At 56.7% G+C, this 21,053-nt stretch overlaps 1 protein-coding gene and 1 long non-coding RNA gene across 5 annotated transcripts; one reads left to right on the top strand and one right to left on the bottom strand.

The window, feature by feature from the left end:
• Positions 1-1,160: 1,160 nt before the first annotated feature.
• On the top strand, positions 1,161-20,998 carry LOC104013823 (dnaJ homolog subfamily B member 5). 4 transcript variants are annotated; one of them, XM_087762725.1, is made up of 5 exons: positions 1,161-1,214; positions 2,668-2,788; positions 7,272-7,516; positions 9,830-10,428; positions 15,666-20,998. In XM_087762725.1, the coding sequence occupies exons 2-5, from the start codon at positions 2,751-2,753 to the stop codon at positions 15,897-15,899; spliced, it is 1,116 nt and encodes a 371-aa protein (XP_087618851.1). In that variant the 5' UTR covers positions 1,161-1,214; positions 2,668-2,750; the 3' UTR covers positions 15,900-20,998. The 4 variants fall into 4 exon arrangements, with proteins under 4 accessions (XP_087618851.1, XP_087618853.1, XP_087618850.1 ...); XM_087762727.1 differs by lacking the exon at positions 2,668-2,788 and having other exon boundaries at positions 1,163-1,214; XM_087762724.1 differs by lacking the exon at positions 1,161-1,214 and having other exon boundaries at positions 2,634-2,788.
• Positions 4,851-7,968, bottom strand: LOC148055112 (uncharacterized). Its single transcript, XR_015705906.1, has 3 exons — positions 7,824-7,968; positions 6,476-6,592; positions 4,851-5,198 (listed from the first exon to the last, which is right to left on the bottom strand). It is a non-coding gene; the product is annotated as an uncharacterized LOC148055112 (long non-coding RNA).
• Positions 20,999-21,053: the final 55 nt, after the last annotated feature.

Below are 21,053 nucleotides of genomic sequence, written 5' to 3'. Positions count from 1 at the left end.
GACCAATAGCTTTTTCCTGATGAAAAAAGGATACCCCAAGGCAAGTCCCCGCACCATTCCAGAGCTAAAACACCACAGCCAACACCAAGACACGGAAGCCTCTGCTGCAGAAAGATCACAATCCTCAGCACATCAGGTGTTTGTCCAGGTACAGCACTATCCCTAGGGACCAGACACTCACCCCATCAGACACCCTCAGACCACCCTACACAGTGACTGCATGAGGCTCACTCTTCCTCCCATTCCAGTCAGCCCCATGTGAAGCAGGATGCTGCCTTAGCACAGGCAGGGCTTTCAGGAAGTCCACGCTGTCCTCCAACCTCACCAGCACAGCCAGGCTGCAGGAGCACACCTTGCACTGGGGGAGGAGACAGCTCAAGTGCCTCCCTACCTCCCTGAAGGGCTTCACCCTCCAGCACAGCTGCTCCCAGCAAGCTTCTCTTCTGATTTTTCCACCCTGGGACAGGCCAGAAGCCTGCCAAGTGCTTCCCAGCCCCAAAATTGCAAGAAACATGCTTCAGCATCACCCAAGCCCTGCCTGCAGCCAAGTGCCCCCCAGAACAGCCAGTACCACACCAGGGAGCAGCACCAGGCTGCCAGGCCTTGCACAGGACTCTCCCCCAGCAGGCCCCAGGGCCCGCACACCCCAGCCTCAGAGCTGCCCATGGCCTTCACACAGCCCCAGGCACCACAGAGATGCTCCCACAGGCCTCACATCCTGCCCCATGCAGGAGGGGGAGATGCCCCCAGCCCACTCTGACCCTCTGTAACCTACAAGGCCCCCACCCAACACAGAGGCAGCCGCGTGCCCACCGTAGCCTCAGTCCTGGCCCCACACACCCACCCCAGGCCCTACGGGAAAGAGTTTGACGCACGACACCCCAGCAACATCACAACCTTCCAGAAAATTCCCTAGGCGATCCTGCCGCTATAAACAGCCAGCTCGGCGCGGCGGGGCGGGCGTCCGACCAATGAGAGCGCCCTGGGGGGGCGGTACCGGCTTGAACTTCCCAATGGGCGGTTGGCGGTAGGGAGGCGGGGCGATCCAATGAGCGCGGCGCGACGACGGGCACCCTCCCGGCCCAAGGGGGCGGGGCTCGCGCGGGCGGGACTCCCCTGACGTAGCGGCCGGGGGGCGGGGGCGGGGGCGTGGTTGGTTCAGCTCAGCTCAGCTCAGCTCAGCGAGCGCGCGGCGCCCTGGGACAGCGTAAGCGGTGAGTGCCGGGGGCAGCGGCGGCTCTGCCCCACTGCGCTGCCCCACACCGCCGCTACACAGCCTGTCGCCGGCACTGGCGTCCCGGTGGGGACGGGGTCTCGGCCCCTCCGCCCCCTGCGGTGATAGCGTGTCCCAGTGGGGCTGGGGGGTCAGTCCCTCTGCCTTACGGGGTGACAGGGTGTCCCTATGGGGCTGAGAAGGGAAGTTAGTCCCTCTGCACCCGTGGGGTGACAGGATGTCCCGATGGGGGTGTTAAACCTCTGCCTTATGGAGTGACGGGGTGTCCCTATGGGGCTGGGGGGGGTCTGTCCATGGGGTGACAGGGTTTCGCTGTGGGGCTGGGAAGGGGAGGTTAGCTCCTCTGCCCCTTCGTGGGTGGGGAACGGAGACTAGCCCCGTTGCCCCTATGGGGCTGAAGGCAGGGGTTGGCGCCTCTGCCCCCGTGGGGTGACAGGGTTTCCTGGTGGGGCTGAGGGGCAGGGTTAACTGCTCTGCCCTACCTAGTGACAGGGCGTCCCCGTGGGTCTGAAGGGGGTGGGAGGAAGGGGTTAATCCCCCTGCCCCATAACAGTAACAGTGCATCCAAGTGGGGCTGGGAGGAAGGTGTTAAACCTCCCCCTCCATGGGGCTATAGTACATCCCTGTACGTGGGGCTGGAGAGGATGGTGAGGTGAGGGTTAACCCCTCTCCCCCCTCCCGCTTTGGAGGAAGTAATGTGCCCTGTTGGAGCTGTGTGGTGTGGACAGGAAGGGGTTGAACACACCACCCCTCCCCCCCGTTGGAGGTACCAGTGTATCCCAGTGGGGCTGGACCGGGTGATGAGGAAATGGGTAACCCCCCCCCCGCCCAGGTAACAGTAATGGGGTCGGAGAGGCCAGCAGGGAGGGGGTTAACCCCTGTCCCCAGTCGAGGTGCCAGTGTCCCCCAGGAGGGCTGGCGGCGGGGAGGAAAGGGTTAACCCGGTTTCTCCTTGGGGCCGACAGTGCGGTCCCAGTGGGGCTGGAGGGGTGGTCCCAGGCAGGGGCCAGCACCCCAGTGGGGCTGGAACCGGGACGCAGCGGGGGGGGAGGGGAGGGTGTGAACCCTTCCCCCAGGAAGGTGACAGTTTCTCACTGAGCCCCTAAATGGGGCACCGGGGGGGGGGGGGCATGGGGGGGACTTGACCCCATCCCCACACCAGTGTGAGCACCCCAGTGGGGCTGGAAGTGGGGGGACCCTATATGGGATGACATTGAGTGGGGATTGACCCCATCCCCATGCAGGCTGGCAGTGGGGGCCGTGCCGGCAGAGGCAGTGAGGGGAGGGTTAACCTGGTCCCCACGCAGGTGTCAGCACCCCAGTGGGGCTGTCGGTGGGGAGGGGGAGGCAGGCGGTGCGTGTGGGGGCCCGGGGAGGGGATGATTCATTGCGGGTAGTCATGACATTGCTGCCTGGTTCCCTGCGGCTGCCAGCCGGCACGGGCACGGGTGGCTCTGCCTGCCCTGGTGCGCCGAGATCCCCTCCGGCTCCCTGACCAAACCTGGGATACGCTGCCATGCCAGCCATCCTGCTCTTCTGGAGCCGCGCCGAGAGGTACGCACCCACCCCGGCTTGCCGACCCTGATGCTCGGCACTCGACGAGCCACCGGACCCCAACCCCTGGGGACACAGCAGGTTGGGGGCTGTCGCCTGCCTGGCATTTTGCTTGCTGAGGGTGGGATGCAGGAGCCACCCGGTGATGTCCTGGCCATGGCTGCCAGAGGATGCTCTCTGTGGCCCTCGAGTTACGGTGATGGATGGAGGGGGACGCAGTGGCATTGGATTTCCTTGGCACACCTGAAGGTGACTTCTCAGAAGTAGGTTTTGCGCTGACGGGCAGGGAGGAGGCACCATCCCGGTGCCCTGCTGTGACAGGGGGAGAGCTAGGAGCCTGCAACCGGCAGGCAGCTCCAGTCGCTGGGTGGGAGTGCTGCGGTCAGACCCCTTCTTCCGGGGGATCGGTGCTGATACCTGGAGAGGGGGACACAGGGAGCCCCACACATCCGAAGGGGAAAGACGGGGAGGTGCAAATTGGTTAACACAACTTTTTCTGCCTGGTGCATCACTGCCGCCCTACTTTTCTTCCTCCCCAATTCGCCTTGTGGGTGCACAACCCTGGGTGTGAGCAAGTCATTTCTGGGGACCCCAGGGGCTCCTCGCTCTTGCTACTTGGCAGCGGCGGGGGCTGCACGGGGGACATGATGGTAATGGGGCAGCCGGGGACCAGGCACCTTGCTGCAGCAGAGAGGATGCTGGAACTGATGGCAGAAATGTCTTAATCCGTCGGCTTAGTGAGCCTGCTGGGCCTCGCCGCCCCAGAAAGCGACAAGAAATCAATTAGAAGGAAAATTACAGCTCAGCAAGTGATTCCATTGAAGGGTCCCCCCCCGCGCGTGGCGGGAAGGGAGGGCCAGGCACCACTGGGAAGCACACAAAGGATGGCATCTCCCCACACCCCATTGATGCCTGCTCGTCGGAAGCCGTTACACCAGCTGCAGCCACTGGGCTGGCGAGGAGTTGCTTTTTCAGTGTGCTGGAGGAGCCAGAGGGGGAGGCTCGCCACAAGAGCATTGCTTGGCGGTGGCAGCAGCAGCATCCTTGGCAGGAGCCGGCACCTTCCTCTCCTCTGTCCCCCTGCCACCCTTCGGTGTCTCCCAGCTGGGCATGCAGCACCTGCCAGTGCCTCCGGACAACCGTGATGTTTAAAATAAAACTAGAACCTTTAAAAATGACAGCTTGGACTCTGAATGTGTTCGTAAAGTTTCGGTAAGTGCGTTTCCGCTTCTCGCCCTTGTGCCCTCATTACCAAGGAGCAACATGCAATGGCCCGAGGTGCTGGTTGGTGCCCATCTCCAGTGCACGGCATCCCGTGGTGATCTTGCACCCCAAGATGGAAAAAAATCTCCCCAGTGCCGCTGCCTGTGTGGGTTTGTTCCCTTACGTGACTGCCGAGCGGAGGGATTATGTCAAATGATCGCTATTCAGCTGACGCGCTCATCCAGAGATTGTACAGGCTGATGTCATGTGTGGGGCTGGAACAAAGATTTAATTTTTTATTTAATTCTTGTGGTTGCAAAAGGAGGATGGAGGCTGGGCTGTCTCAGCAAGGCTGGCCCCAGCTGGGGAATGCTTGTGGTTTTTTCCACAGCTGGGCAGCCACAGTTTGTCCTAAGGCATCCCAGTTAGGAGGGTGAATGCAGAAATCACTTGCCTGCCTGAAACCCGCCCTGCAGCACCTTTCCCACCGCTCCTGAGGGGGTTAAATGGGAAGGCAGGAGAGGATGACTGAGCAGAAGGGGGAGAGGAGGGTAGTGGTAGCAAGGGGAAGATGATCCCCAGGAGGTGGGAGGGATGGAAGGAGGCTCTTCTGGGACACAGTCATGTGTACCACCGCACATGTGAGTGTTGCCTCTGGAGCGTGCCTTAACCCACTGGGTCACCCGCCAGCATCTGGTCCTCACCAGCATGGTAAACTGCAGCACGGGGCTGTGTTTCGGCAGAGAAATTCCCCCTTCCCGGAGCCCAGCTGGACAAAGGGCTCCCTGGCTGGGAGAGCATCCCCCAGCAGGCATCCCCGCCCCAGCCAAAGACCCCTCGATGGTCAAGACTGGAGATCTTGAGGGGGGTGACAGTGTTTTACTGGGGCGAGACATACTTTTGTGGGAAGTGCCATGGCATTTCAGATGAGCAGTGTGGTCCCGGTGGTGCCATCAGATTGGGCTGCATGGGGTTGGAGCCAGGCGCTGTGATCCCTGGGGGGGAAAACTGAAGGTTTGCGACCTCTGCGTCTCTTGAGCTGGGATGCAATGGGGTTGTCTTCAGCGCTGCCTTGCTTGCTCTCGCTGCAGGAGGGTTGGCATCATCCAGACAGGGGTCAAATCCTGGTCCAAGTCCTGGTCCTGGTCACAGGGAGCCCCTGCCCCACACTGGAGACTGCTGCGGGGTAGGGAGGCGCTGGGGTGACCTTTGGCGGGGGGATTGGCAGGTTACTTCTCAGACACACACACACATACCCCCCCCGTCACTCACCCCGGGGTCTCCTGCAACCCCACAGGGAGGGCAGATGGGGAGGTGGAGGCGGGCAGGGCATAGAGCATTCCCTAGCGCCTGTGTGGGCTGGGTGATGATGGCAGCTCTGTGCACAGGAGCTGGCAGGCTCCTGCCAGGAAGCTGGTATGGAAACGTGCTGGCATTCAGGAGCTGCCACGGGAGATGCTGTCAGATGCTCTTTACGCCCCCAGGGACCTTCTCCTGTCTCTTATGTGCCCCCCCGGGCTGCCTCGCATGTCCGCAGGTGCCCCCATCCTTGCTATGTCCTTCAGAGGTCCCTGCACCCGTCAGCCCTTCTGCGTTGGGTGCCTTAGCCCTCCTCCCCACCTACAGCAAAGTACCTGCTCTGCAGCTGGGGCAAGAAAGAGCAAAAGTTGGTGGTTCAGATCGAGGGGGCCAATTTCCAAGCCCCTGTAGCAGCTACCCAGCTGTAGAGGGGTTATTGCCAAAGGCATGACCCAAGGCAAGCCTTGGATGCCAGGGGCTCAGTGCAGCACTGTGGATATGCACCCCCGGGGGTGCCCAGCCACCCTCATCTGAGCTGCTGTGGTTGGGGGGGGTGTCTACCGGGAGCTTATGGATAGTGTAAGGATGGGGGGAGGACATCTGGTAACTTGTATGATGGTGAAGGAAAGAGCCAAGGCTCACACCTGATGCAGAAATCCATCTGCTGGAGCGGCTCAACTGGCTGGGGCTGCCCAGGGTTGTTTGGAGCAAGGATGGGGTGAGAGGATGAAACCTGGACCATAGCGGGGAGTGGGACGTGAGCACGAGGACTTAGCAGAGGGCAGCCGGTCTGCTGGGGGTAACACCTGGAGAAGAGCAGGGCCAGGAGTAAGCACCGAGCTCTGCTGCATAAGGCAGGGCACGGCAGGCCAGGTTTGGGAGGGATGGGAGTTTGCCATCAGAAAACCGAAGGGCAAGAAGCAGCGAGAAGCATCATTGGAGGAGCGTGGGGCTTGCTCAGCCTCTGCTCGGAGGAGCTGCTTTCCTGTCTCCTCCAGCTGCTCTCTGGGTTTCTGTGACCCCACTGGTGTTTGCTGTTCCAGCGGCATGCCTGGGGGATGAATTAATCGCCCGTCCTTTTCCTCCCTTGGGTTACAGCCACCGGGTTTTCCATGCCTTAGTATAGGCATGGCCCTGGCCTCGGCCCCTGTGTGATGGACAGACCAAGCCCCGGGAGCCAGTCACCTGTGCCAACCTCCGAGCCTCATGCCAGGCTATGGTGCTTCACTGCCTCTTCTCCTGCTTCATATTTCTGGCTTACTGCAAGATGTAGTTGAAGGCTCTCAGGGAGTGCAAGTCAGGCTAGAAAATGTTTTTTTTAAAACAAACAAACAAACAAACAAACAAAAAGCCTCCCACCGTCACAAGATGTTTCTGTCTAAAACGGCTTCGTTCTCTCTTCACTAAATACAAATTATGGCTCTGACACGCCGGAGGTGCTTATCTCCAGCTGAATACCAATTGCTTTCAGGAACAAAATGTTTGAAGTTCCTTTAAGGTGAAGGTCCCTGCCACCGCTTTCAGCCTCCAAAAACCTGCTGTCATCACCCCACCTGAGTCCCAGGTGCCAGGCTGGGAGAGAGCCGGGGGGTGGGCCGGCGGCTACATTTAGACACGTCTCAGCCATCCTGGCTCAGCAGGGGGAGGACGGGACAGGGACATGGTTCCGGCCTGACGTTAGCGGTGGCGTGGTCTGTATAATAATGCCATGCCCCGGCTCAGGCTCTCCCTCTCCCCGTCAGCCTCAGAGATGAGTCTCTCCGTCCCCACTGTGAGGCTCAGAGAGGTAAAACCGGAGCCGGGGCTTGTCCTGGCACCGGGGCACTGACCTCTGGTGGAAAGCGTGGACTTGAACCGGCTCTGGTGCTGTTGGCTGGTGGGACGTGGGGAGCAGCGGCTCTGTGATAAGCGTGCACCAGTCCGATCTCTGGCTGCCCGAGTGTGATATTCGCCTTACAAAGAGCTGTCTTTCTGCTTTCAGGAATAAGTATTCAGCTCCCAGCAGCATTGCCATCATGGGGAAGGACTATTACAAGATTTTGGGCATCCAGTCCAGTGCCAATGAGGATGAAATCAAGAAAGCCTACCGGAAAATGGCCCTGAAGTATCACCCTGATAAGAATAAAGACCCCAACGCCGAGGAGAAGTTCAAGGAGATCGCGGAGGCTTACGATGTCCTGAGTGACCCCAAGAAACGAGCCATTTATGACCAGTATGGGGAGGAAGGTAAGGGGACGAGCACTGCCACTTGAAGGCAGGGGTGCTTGGTCCAAATAGGCTTTTATAGGTGAGGGAGTGTTTTCACACCCTCAGCACGGCCGGAGTTGTCCTTGTGATTCATGCCTTCCTCCAAAATGGGGCTGATAGCTGCAGAATCAGGGATTCTGCCGATGCCAGAAATCGCCTCTCAACCCACTCCTCCCCGGGCTGCTCCATTTTTCCAACCCATCACCCCGATTCCCAGGATGGCCAGGTTCTCCCTGCCCTCTGCCCCAAAGCCTAGCAGCTAGCTGAGATATTGGAAGGAACTCACCTCCTGGGTCATACCTGGGGTAATTCGTAGCAACCTTTTAATTAATCTAAATTTCCCAGTGGAGAAGTATTGCTTTTGCCTGCATTTCCCCCTGCATTTAGGCGCTGGTTCCGCTGTCCTCCCCGGTACAGGCTGACCTACAGGATTCAAAGCTTTTCCCAATTTAAGTAATAGGTCCTTGTTTTGAAACCAAGTGGACGCTGTTGTCTGGGGGTTGGCACAGAGGAGGAGAGCCACTCCACCGCAGGCGGCCTTATTAGTCAAAGATGGAAGAGCGCAACCCCATTTGAGGAGAGCACCAAATAGCATCTGCATTAATCAGCCCAGGGCTTGGGTGCTTAAAAGAGCAGGAGGTCTGGCAGGAACAGGCTGCTGGGTGGATGATGCAGCCCTTCTTGTGGGGCCAGCAGGCAGGTGCATCCCCTAACGAGCCACCAGCAGAATTAACTAGTGGTGGATTAATTCTTGACCCATTAGTTATGTCAGGGCTATGATGGATGCACCTGAGCCATGTGATTTTCTGTGGTGTAAAACGAGAAGAGGTTGTCTCAGGTGGGAAACTAGCCTTTCCCTGGAGGTGCTACCGAAATCAGATCCTGCTTGGGCTGGCATCATGGGATTAAAGGTGAAACCTCCTGGCTGTACAGTCTGTTAGGGATGGGGGCTCACCAAGGATTTGGTGAAATCGCCAAAGGCAGCTAAAATAAGAGCGAGTTAAGGAGGGAGGAGAGCATCCCCCTCCTCGCAGCGGGATGGGGAGTACTGGCAAAACCAAACTCCATCGGCGTTTTGGGGAACTGACACTGGTCACACGCAGAAATGAGATGAAAGATGTGAAAAGGTTTTGTGGCTGGAGAGAGGGGGACGGAGATGCCGCTGAGCTGGCTGGACACGTCACAGGACAGGGACTGCCGTCTACCTCCCAGGCAGTGATTTCCAGACCAGTCATGGTCCATGGCCCCACACACCTTTCATTTCCCATCAGATGCCTTTTTTTTGGAGCAATATGGCCTGGGGATCAGCATTTCGAGGGGCTTCTGGGTCCCACATGCTGGGATGGGCGAGGTGAAGTGAAAGGTCCCCCACCCCAGGACAGAAACTTAATCAATCAGAAAAGATCCCCAAACTTGCCTGCTCTGTGCTTGTCCCCCTCCTGTCTCCCACTGCAGGGGGCTGGCATGAGGGACAGCCTGTCAGAAATAGCCCTTCACTGTCACTGGCGTGCCCTGAAAATGGTCCTTGAGCTAGGCTTGGCTTAACCCTTCCTGGGCCCTCCTGGTCAAAAATAGCCTTGCAGAGCATGTGTGACCTCTTTGGAGGCCACTTGTTGCATGCCTTGGCTGCTTGCGACTTGGGGGAGTGTGTGTGTGTGTGTGTGCAGTGACATAAGGCCCTACCAGAGGTCTGGCAGGGGAGTTTCCCACGGGAATGGTTGCCAAAAGATCCAAACCTTGAACTTACCTGACATTTTATACAGTCTGTAAACAGAGAGCTGTATCCCTCCTGCTGTGTGCTGACCTGGAGGTCTGCTGACCTCCACCTGTTCTGCCACCAAGAGTCATGGTTGCTCACTGAGCTCAAAGCCTTTTCTCATGTGCTGGATGTGATGCTCCTGGACCACGGCCATCGGTGCAGCCCAAAAGACAGAGCTATTTGGGCAGAAGGGAGCCTGCCCATGGGGAAAAATGGAGATGGGCTGGTCAGGAAATGTTTTAAATGAAAAGGCCGTGAATTAGGTGGAGAGAACCAAGCAAGTGCTCAGTCAGGGTAGTGGGGACAAATCCCGAATGGCTTTTGAACTTGCTGGGTGTAGGAGCAGGACTGTGTGTCATGGGTTGGGGTGGTGCCTTCCTGGCCCACAGTCTCCGCAGGTGACTGGGCTGGAGGGGGCGACCTGCACCCCCAGGAGCTGCTGGAAGACCATGCTCCCGCGTGGAAAGTAAGGTCCCAGCATGGCGTCCACCTGCAGGGAGCGTTAATGTCTCATCTTCCCCCTTCTCTTCCAGGTCTCAAAACTGGAGGTGGCTCTTCAGGTGGCTCAGGGAACACTTTCCACTACACCTTCCATGGAGACCCCCATGCCACCTTTGCGTCCTTCTTTGGAGGCTCCAACCCTTTTGATATCTTCTTCGCTAGCAGCCGCTCCCGGGTGTTCAATGGCTTTGACCAGGAAGATATGGATATCGATGATGATGATGATCCTTTCAGTGCCTTCAGCCGGTTTGGCTTCAATGGCATTAATGGGGTTCACCGGCGGCACCAGGAGTCCCTGCACATGCGGAGAAAGGTCCAAGACCCACCCGTCATCCATGAGCTCAATGTGTCCCTGGAAGAGATCTACCACGGCTCCACCAAGAGGATGAAGATCACTCGCAGAAGGCTCAATGCTGATGGCCGGACCATGCGGACTGAGGACAAGATCCTAAACATTGTCATCAAACGGGGTTGGAAGGAGGGAACCAAAATCACATTCCCCAAAGAAGGGGATGCCACCCCAGACAACATCCCTGCTGACATCATCTTCATCCTCAAGGACAAGCCTCACTCACACTTCAAGAGGGACGGGACGAACGTGGTCTACACGGCAAACATCAGTCTTAAAGAGGTGGGTATTGGTGGGAAATCCCGTGGGGTGGGAGGTGGCGCTGGGTCATGGCATGTGGAGCCAAGAAGGGACTCAGTCCTTGTCCTGCACTGATGAAAAAGGACCAGGTAGGTCGTGAGAGACACGAGCAAAGATCTCTGCAGAGAGGAGCCACAGAGACCAACTTGTGCTTGGTTTTGGAGATGCTCAACCTCTGTGCCGGGCATAGGACATGGGTGCTGTGGTCCTTGCTGAATGTGCCTTGCTTCTTGAGCCAATACAGGTGGTATTTACCCATTTTCTCCCTTCCCCATATGTCTTGTCCTTCTGTTTTAGTGTATTCACATGTGGAAGTGAGCCCAGATCCTCTGTATGAACAAGGGAAACCCCAGGTTTTCTGGCATGAGTCTGGTCCCTGCTTGTTCTCATAGACAAGCCTGCTGTGGCTTAGGTACTGTCTGGGATAGCGCCAAATTCCTCTCCCCACAGACAGAGAGCAGGCTCACGTGGAGAAAGGTGGTACCTTGCCCTCGCTGAGCAATGCTTTAGCCAAAACCAGCTGTTTTCTTTGGTTCTGGCTTCCCTAGATAAAGAACCAAATAAAATATTCAGGCAGTGAGCAAAACCCAACACATCTAGGCTGTCAGTCCTGGAGGTCACAGTGGGGCTGGATGCATCAGAGCCAGCAAGCTGCGCAAAGATGGGAGAGGAAGGGGAGATTACCCAAGTACAAGATGCCATTCACTGCTGCTGCTGTATAACTACCTTTTAATAAATCCCAGCTGGCAGCTGCATTTAACATTGACGTTTTTGGCAGCTGCCATTTGCCGTTCCTTTCAGACTGTAGATGCTTGTCTGTCTTCTTAATGAACTGATTTTTTTTTTTTTTGAAGACAGATTTGTGTTCTCAAACACATTTAATAGAAGTAAGCTCAATGGGCCAGACCTGGGGTAGGGAAACATGAGCTCATTAGTGTGCCAGCAAGTTGGGAGAGCTTTGTGATGGCTCTGTGTCCCAGCTGGGGCTGTGACCGAGTGTACTGGGGGCAAGGGGCAGCCACGTGGGTCAGGCAGATCTGGGTGCTCCTGGAGCAAACGCATCTCAAGTTAACCTGCAGACTCAGGAGTTGAACTTCCTTGATGGTGCAAAGTGCAGAGGTTTATTCCTGTGGTGGCTGGATCCCCTGGCCACTTCAGAAATACTCAGGAGAGGCTGCCTTATTTATGGAGTCATGCATGCCATATCTCAGATATTTCCTTCTGTGCATTCCCCCATCTGTAAAATTAACCCCAAGCTGGCTGTGCTGATGTCCAGACCGTTAGCCCAGGTTTGTGCACTGCTCAGGCTGGAGGGACTCTTGCCCGGAGTTGCCCTTTGAGCAGCAAGCAGAGAAACCAGCTCTGGCCCCGTGCGCTATTGCACCAGAAGTGCTGGTGCTGGGCCCAGGGAAGCACCGGCTCTGCCGTGCTGAGTGGTTCCCCAGCCGCCTCACACCCACAGGGTGCCTGTGATCTCCATCCAGCTGCCCGTGAGCAAGGCATGCGTGCTGGCATTTGGTTTGCACGATGCAGTCACAAAGAGAGACTGGTGCAAATTGCTGGTCTGGGCAAATTTCTTGTCTCTTTGAGCTGGACTGTCTGGTCTCTGTTCTCCCCCACTGCAAACCCAACGTGCTGGGCATCCTCAGGGAGCTGCTGGCCTGGCTGCCATCGCCAGCCTGCTGCTTGCCAGGGCAGGGTGATACTTTGCTGCTTTTATCTTCCATGAGAAGAAGTAGCTTAAGTGTTCTGGAGCATGAGCAGATGCCGGGAGCTCCCTGGCTCCATATGCCACCATCTCGGTATATGACGGAGCACCTCGCGGTACAACTTCTTCATCACCTGAGCCTATGGCTGTAGCCTTGGGGGCTCTCCTTGCACCCTTCCTCCTTGTGAGTCTGCCTTTTTTAGCCTGAGCTTTAGTCTTTTCCACTGCCACAAGAGCAGCACAGTGCAGTACCGGCAGGCAAAGCTGGCAGGCAGTGGGTGCTGTGACCTGACTCATGGCCATGCTGGAGACCCCTTGCCAGCATCTTGCTGCCATGGGGAGCAACGCACCCGGTGCTCGGGCTGGGGGCAGTCAGGAGAGCATCCTCCTCCTCCATCCCACAGACCCCTCCGCAGAGCAACCCGGGGAGGCAATGCCCTCCCAGTGCTTGCATCCTGGCCCTGCTGGGTGCCGTGTCCCCCCAGCCAAGGTGGCACAGGGTGGTTGCTGCCCGGTGGGCACCGCTGCCCAGCTGCTGCAGAAGCCAGAGGTGTAAGAGGGCTTCCCCAGAGACTCATGGGCTGCAGGGAAGTGTCCCTTCCTAAAATTACAGGTGCACGTCGCAGTGGGAGGTCGAGAGAGGGAGGAGTGACACTGCTCTGCCAGCAGCTGCCTCTCCTGGGAGGCAGATCTTCAGGCAGCACTACCAGCAGGGGCTTGCGCCTGCCCAGCTGCCTGCCTAATGCCTGCCCTCAGCACTCTGCATCCTTTACCTGGCATCACCTTCCTCGAAGCATCCACATGTCAGTGCCAGGCTGAGATGCAACCGGTGGTGATATTTCCCCCTCCCCCGGCTCTGCTGCAAGTGGAGGAGGATCTGATGCTGACCTAGATAAAGCTCAGCTCTCACAGTGCAGTGCAGAGCTCAGCTATCAAACCCATGGTGATTTAATACCTAGGGATAAACTGAGCCTCTTTCTAGGATGCAGGGAAGCTCCTGTGGTTACTGGTGTTACTTCAGCAACCAGTTTCCCAAATGCCAATGAAGTTGGGCAAGAAGAATGAAAAACAGGAACATATGGCAGAGGAGCGATCACCTCTGGTTCTTGTGTCTTGGCTTTAGGAAGGAAACATTAAGATCCCATCTGCCTTCGCTGTTACCACCCACTCCTGCTCGCATCCTTCTGCTTGCCCTGTCCACATGCTCCCATAGGGAGTTTCTGGTCTCCTTCCCATTTTATGGCTGGAGATGTCCTTTCCCTGGCACACGTGGACCCGTGCAGTCCTCCATGGTGCATGATGGTGGGCACCAACAAACAGGAGGGCTCCAGCATCCTTGGGTGAGTGCAGGGCAGAAATGCATTGACATGGGGAGATCGTCCTTCGCTTCCCCCCCAACCTGCTGGAGATCCAGCCAAGCACCTGCTGCTCACATGGAGCTGGCAATGGGCATCCTCCTGCAGCCAGAAAAGCTCTTCCCAGGAGGAGACCCTGTGGAAGGAGATGGCCCCAGCTCTCCTGTTCTCTGCTCATCAGAGCCCAAGAGCTGGCTCTGGCACGGGTCCCACTGCAATCGCTCTGGTGCAAAGCCCTGGCTCAGCTGCAGAAGCTGCAACCGTAGGCCCTGAGCCAGTGGCCAGCATAAGAAAAAGAGGTGTTTTTCCTGGTGCTTGTTGTTGCTCTGCCACCAGAAGCTTTTCCTGGGGAGGGGGATGCAGAACATCCCCCCATCTACCCCAGAAACAGCAAATTGCATCCTCCTCCCCTTCCTTTGCAGGGTGGAGGGGGAGAACGGGAGGGTTGGGACCCCCAGGACCCAGCTCGGAGGGCCGAGCACTTTGCATGCCAGGCAGGGATGAGCCTGTGCCAGCCCCCTGCCTGGGAAGCTTGAGGCTGTACCCCTGGCAAACCCCCTCCCACCCCACCCCCCCACCCCCCCCCGAAGCATTGCTTTGCAGTCCTCTCCCTCAGCCTTTCTCCCTTGCCAAAAGCCTGGAGACGATCCTGCCCACGTGTACGCCAGAGCTGTCTGACTTATTTAAGGACACAAGGATTTTCTTGCTGCATTCCTGCATCACGTGGCTCGCCAACGCAGGCCGGCTTGCGGCTGCCACGGCACCCACCGCCCTGGCTGCAGCTGGGGGCTGGGGTACAATTGGGTGACACCCATGAAACTGGCTCTTGGCTTTGCAATGGGGACCAGCAGTGGGGACCAGCCCCTCGGGAACCAGCCCCTTGGGGACCTCAGCTTCCAGGAAAGCTCGGTGCTGTGCTGCGGCCGCACCGCTGTCCCGTGCCGGCATAACCTTTTGGGGGTCGTTTGGTGGGGGGCACACGGGACACAGGCTGTGCTATAGATAACCCCCAGCGCTAGGCAGAGCTGCCGGGCTCCAGAGGGTGACAGCTGATGAACTGTGGCAGCATCCTATGATCTCAGGAAGGGGTGAGGCTAAATTTAGCCTGTCCTGTTGCTGCGAGTGGCTGGGCGCTTGCTGGTGATGCCTCCTGGGGAGCCCAGGAGATGGGAAAGGGGGTCCTTCCCCCCATGAAGCTGGGGCACCCCTCTCCTGGGGCACCCCTCGCCTGCATGGCTCCTGCAGCACAGTTTGGCCAGCACCAGTACAGACCTGGATTTGCACTGGTGAGCATCAACCACGTTGCTCATGGGTGATGCAAAGATTGGTGTTCTCCGAACCCCCTTGCTTTCTAACTTTCCTCACCGAGGTGGGAAGCTAGGTGCGGCTGGGTAAGGAAACCGATGTAATGAAACTCAGTAACAACAGAGTGTTATTAAGCAGGCATTTTATTGCAGCGCTGGGCAGCACTGGGGATTCTCCACCATAAGTGCTCCTCCAATTTGGTAGACTTTCAGAGATTATATACTATAAAGTCATACATATTCACAGGATTTCCGTGAAATCATTTACATAAACATGAGATTTCCTGGAACTTATTAATATATGCAAATGTCCGATCCGCATGCGCAGTCGTCTCCCGTGGTGGTCTTCAGGTGGTCTTTGGGGGTCTTCAGATGAAGGCTCGTAGTCTTCTTCACTGTGTTCGCTGACTGACTTTTGCTTCAGTTCTGGGATCACGTAGACCATGTCCTTCAAGGCTGCTGTTGTCATCCCCTTGCAACTTTCTTATATTTGTGCATTTGTTCTCCCAAGGCCCAGTTGTCTGAGATGGGATTATCCCGGAGCCCCCTTATCTTACAACCATTCTAACTACTCCCTAAATCACAAAGGCCTTTCTTTTGCTTAGTTAAGTGACTAAGATATTTACAATATCCTCCTTGCCCCCAGGCTTTAATTCTTTCAGGAGGCATTTTGATGCAGTGGCTTTGTCTATCTTGGCTTTAACCCTTTCATGGGCATCATCCAAACAGAGCCGGCTGGTTTAACCCAGGGAGCAGCCGGTGGGGGGACAGGGTGTGGCAAAATGGCTGGCGGGGATGCTTTTGGGTGGCAGTCCCGTCTGACAGTGTGCCCCCCCCCGCTTCTCCCCACAGGCCTTATGTGGCTGCACCGTGAACATTCCCACCATCGATGGGCGGGTGATCCCGCTTCCCTGCAATGACATCATCAAGCCAGGGACAGTGAAGAGACTGCGTGGGGAGGGGCTGCCCTTCCCCAAGGCCCCCAGCCAGCGAGGAGACCTGATCGTGGAGTTCAAAATCCGCTTCCCAGACAGAATAGCTCCCCAGACGAGACAGATCCTCAAGCAGCACCTCCCATGCTCCTAGAGCCCGGGGACTCTCCTCCAAGCAGCAATACTCCAAATGCATGTGCTGCAGCATCTGGCCTGCATGGAGCAGAGGTGCTAGAGCACTTTCAAATGCAACCCCAAACCCCACACACCACTTTCCTTTCCCAAAATTCCCATCCAACCCACCCCCCCCACCCATCCCTCTTGGCCCGTTTTCTACTCCAGCAGCTGGGAGGCTCCTGCCCTGCCCATCACGGCTCTCCTGGCTGCCAAACTTTTTATTTTTCCCCAGAGGTCCAGCTTTTCTGCCTTGCACAAGCAAGCAGCATGGGCCCTTTGCCCGGGGAGGTGCATCACATTCTGGATTTTTGTGTCACCTGCTTTTCAGGCCACTTTTCCTGGACTTGTCAGGGTTCAGTGCAGTGTAAATAGAACTTGGCAGGATCTCATATCCCCACTGTTAGTTTTCCCTTCCCCTCTTTGATACTTGCTGCTGTTAGGGGTCCCAGCTGTACTATGGTGCCAAGGAGACATAGGGCAGAGGGATCACTCCTGCCCGCAGTGGCCCCCCCGGAGCCGGACTGTTTCTAACCTGGGACCACAGTACCTAGTCCAACCACAGGCCGCTCTCCTGTGCCAAGACTACAACTGAGCCTTAGCTGTGCCAACCAATGGAGAGCAGAGCACTTGGGGATGGTCCAGTCCAGCCTCCTGCACCTGACCAGGGCTGGGGCTGTCCTTGGTGCCTATGGGCAGCTGGGGAGCACCTGCTTGCACCTGCTGCTTGCAGAGCCCCATCCAGCAGGAGGAGGGGGGGGAAAGCCCAGGGTGGAGCTTTCTTGTTTAAATGTGTTGAGTTTGCATTGCTGTTTGTTGTGTGTTGTTTTTTTTTTTTTTTTAATACACATATATAGAGAGCTCGTTAGATAAACTCCATAAGGGTTTCTCTCTGCCTGTTTTGGGGTTCCTAGAGTGGGGTGCTATGTGTGTATGTGTGCACGCGCGTATGTACGTACCACAAGCCTGGGTGCAAAAGCAGAGCCAAGCATGAGCAGAGCTGTGGTTTTCACTAACATTTACATTCAACCTTCAGGATTTTACTAGGACGAGACATGCACGTGTATATATTTTTCTACAGGGACAATTCATTCAGGAGGTATTTCTGGGTGTTAGGGTGGAGCTGGGAGGTGCATGAGGCAAGCTGGCTTTGTTTTTAAATGCTGTATTTTTTAAAAACCTTTGGATTTCCATCAGGAGACTTTTTATTGTTCTTTCTTACCTTTCTTGGCCCACTCTGCCTCATGCCAGTTTTTTCCCCCAGGAAGGGCTCCTATGGAGTGGGAGGCGCATTTGACCTGGCTTTGTACATCTCCTCTTCCACTACTGCACCACTGAGAAAAACCTCTGCCAAAATAGTCCCCCCCCAACCGAGAATCCTTTTTTAAAAAGAGGTATCACTGACTGACTGACTTTTACTTTAAACAGGGGGTCTTTTTTGGGGGGGGGGAATGTGTGTGAGTGTGAGGTGTCCATTGGGGCTAAGTGTACAGCTGTACATTGTATCATACATGGCAGGGAGGCTGGCTGGTGCCATGGCTCCGGCATAGGGCAAGGACACCCATTAGGCACTGCTTAATTTATCACCCGGTTTGACTGGTGAGGGTATGCCACTGGTTCCCACCACTGGTCCCTGTGGAGTTTGTCATAGAGAAATCTGGTGGACACTGCTGGAGCAAGAAGACAGGTCAATGTGCAGATGCAAGTTGCTTTGTTTTTCTCAGTTTCAATGAGACCTGAATGTTTTATAGTGGGTTTTTTTTGTAATTTTTTTTTTTGTAATGCCAGTATTGAGAGAAAAAAAATAAAGTATTTTAAAAAATATACCTCCTTGGGATGTGTTGTGATGGAAGATGTTGGGGCTGTGCTTGCCCTGGCCTGGGTGCAGGCAGCAGGGCCAGGGAAGAGGCTCAGCCCCCACCGGCACTGGGGGAAACATGGTCAGGGCTCTGCATCCCCTTGGGGCTCCCAGGAAATGACTGACAAGCAGCAGGAGTGTGGGCTGGCTGAGGAGGGTCTGTCAGTGGTGGGGTGGTGCAGCTGGGGAATGGGACAGTGAAGGGGGTGGGCCCTTGCTGGCAGAGGCTGCCTGAGGGGGCTGGAGAGATCATATAATCATAGAATCATTAAGGATCACTTGTTGGGAGAAGCAACTGATGCTGGTGCCCAGCTCTTCTCAGAGGGGCCCTGGGGCTGGGCAAGAGGCAGTGGCACATGTTGCACCCAGAGACATTCCCACTGATACCAGGAAAAATGTTTGCCCATAAGGCACCGAGCAGGAGCAGCCTCAAGGGCAGGTGAGGTGATGTGCCTTTGGAGGGGCCTGGGCAGAGGCTACCAAACCCCAAATGGGGAACATGGCTCACTGTCCCCCTCCCAGGCGAGAGCTCAGAGCTATGAAATCACCCTGCAACAAGCTAACCCTGAAGCCCATACAGCAGACAGGGCTGGGAGGAGCTAATGGGCTGGGCAGACTAGGGGGCAGAGCCAGCACAGCCCCCCAGCCATGGGGGCTGACGCTGCCAGGGATGCCCATAGGGCAGGGGCTGGCCATGGGGAGGGAATGCCCTTGGAACAGGGATGCTCCTGGGGTCAGGGATACCCATGGAGCAGGGATGCCCATAGGATGGCCTAGGCTGGGATAGGGGACATACTGAGCATGGCTACTGCCTGCCCTCTGCCCAGAGAGGTTTGGGGTGCTGCAGGGCCCCAATCTCTTGGGTCAGGGACCAGCCTCTAACGCCAATGCCATGGCTAGGCTGCACACGGTCCTCTGTGGGGCCTGGCTGTAGGGCTGGGGGGACATGGCTCTGGGGCCACATGGGGGGCAGAAGGAGATCCCAACCATGGCAGCGATGAAAGCGCTGCCCACCTCGCTAATCCTGCTCCATCCAGGGCAAACCCTAGCTGACAGCACCTTCCTCCCACCAGCACCTTTAGAGCTGCCCAGTCCCCCCAGCAAGGTGCTGGACAGGGGAGGAGTGTACTGCAGGAAGGCTCTTGCCCATGCAGCTACCAGAGGTCTCTGCTGCAGGGGCAGCCCCTGGAAAAGGGCGGAGGCCAAACCCAGTCCCTGGTGGTGCCTGCTCTCCTGGGGCTGCTGGGGGTGGAGGTTCATGGGGGTGGAAGGGGCCCAGCCAAGCTGCTTCAGGTGCTGATTTGGGGGATACCCTCAGCCCCCCCCCCCAGCAGGTTTACACAGCTCCAGCACAGGGCCAATGCTCTCAGCACTCCCGTGGGTGCTGTCCCCATGAGGAGCCACATCCCAGAGGCAGCAGGGAAAAGAGATGAGGGTTTCCAGCCCTCGTGATGGATTTAATTAGCATTTGCAATTAGGAGAGGTGGCAGGGAAGACTTCGGGCTGCTGGGACACACACACCCTACCATCCCCTTCCCTGCTTGCCCCAGCCTCCACAGCACACAGAGACACCAGGGTGGATGCGCTGGGGGCTTGCTGAGTGGTCACAGCCCCAAACTGGCCAGGAGGAAGAAATCCAGAGCTAGGGAAGACTTTTAGGAGTACTGGAGAGCTCCCAGCATGGGTGCAGAACCTTCCTAGGTGGCTGAAAGTAGCTGGTTCCTGGTTTCCTCGCTGGCTGGAGCTGCCTCTCAGGATTGCACTGATGAACAGGTAAGACATGATGAAAGCAAAGCCAGCATCTGCATCCACCCTGCTTGGAGGAGCACAGAGCAGCAGGGAGAAGTGCAGGCAGGGAAGCAGCCCTGGAGTAAAAGGTTTCCAGTTGCCGGTTATCCCCAAAAAGGGCTGGTGTCAGGCTGGGGAAGTGTCACCCTGGAAGTCTGCCTACAAGAGGGACAGGCCATCCTCCACCCTGCTGCCATAGGAGGAGACAATGGCCAGCGTTTTCTCTGCAGCACAGAACAGAGGTGGCACAAGGACAGGGCAAGAGCAGTGCTGGCAGGCAGATGGCTCTGAAGTAGGACAGAGCACCTGAGCAGGTGCTACCCACCCTCCCCAGGGGCTTATATGGCCTCCCACGACAGCAGGAGGTTGTGCTATTTAAACACAGTGCTCCTAATTTCAGTGTTTTTCTCCCCATTGCTATGCACAAGCCCCCCTCTCATGGATAGTCCCACCTTCTGCCATTTTGAGATGAGACTCACCTCACCTGTCTCTCCTCTCCCCTTAAATCTAGCCAGGTTGATGGATCCCTCCTAGATCTACCAGGCTTTGGGGCTGAAACTCCCACCACCCAGGCCTCGCACAACTGCCGCAGCAGAGGTTGCCCTCTCCAGCATGGCTCAGCCCCAAAGGCCTGGGGCACCCTTGTGCCACACAATCTACATTTAAGCCTCTTTCTTTGCAGAAATCCTTAGTTCCTGCACCCTCCCCTAAAAGCCAATAGCATGTGGCCACTCTGTGCATTCTATGGCCATTGCCTCAAACAGGCTCTCCCCTTCAGTTCAGGGCTGGGCCGTATCCAGCCTGACACACCGCTCCTGTGTGCATGAAGAACCAGACCCAGGGCTTCTCTCATATAAAACACTGAAGTACAGCAGTAGCATATTTTTCAGTTCAGAGAAGGGAAAATAAACCAAGGAGCAAGGCAGCAACCTGTAAGTGGAAAGGAAGGATAAGAACCATGATCAGAACCCAACTACTGAGTATGAGGCACAACAAGGGGCAGGCTGGCAGCAGAGCCAAGCCTGTTGTCAGAAACCTAAAGGGATGCATGAAACATTGCAGGGGAAGGGGAAAATCTCTCCACAGAGCCTGATGAACAGTGCTGCTGCAGCACCAGAAGAGGAAGCTCCCCTCTCCCCTAATTATAGTGGGGTCACACCGTACCACAAACTCCAGAGACAGCCCAAGAGCCCCCTTGTGCCTGCCTTCAGGCAGGGCAGATGAAACAGGGATTACTGGAGAAGTCCTTTGCTGCAGAGGAGCCAAAGCAGGAGGAGACCCGACAGCTCAGGGCCAGCATGGGAGAAGTAAGAGATACCTGCTACTAGGCTCTCTTACTTGGTGCTTCCTGCCAAACTAGGGCAGGGGAGAGAGACTGCCAAAACAATTTCTGCTGTTAACTTGGGCTAAGAGGCATAGGAACGAAGAGCAACCTCGAACAGACCAGGGAAGCATGCATACAGATGGGCTCCACCAGACTGAGTGCTC

Source organism: Nipponia nippon, unplaced genomic scaffold, assembly GCF_047370975.1.
Source record: "Nipponia nippon isolate SJK-2023a ecotype South Korea unplaced genomic scaffold, ASM4737097v1 scaffold_27, whole genome shotgun sequence".
Taxonomy (NCBI): Eukaryota; Metazoa; Chordata; class Aves; order Pelecaniformes; family Threskiornithidae; genus Nipponia; species Nipponia nippon.
The sequence above is the reverse complement of the archived record's forward strand: the minus strand, read 5'-3'. Positions and strand labels throughout refer to the sequence as shown.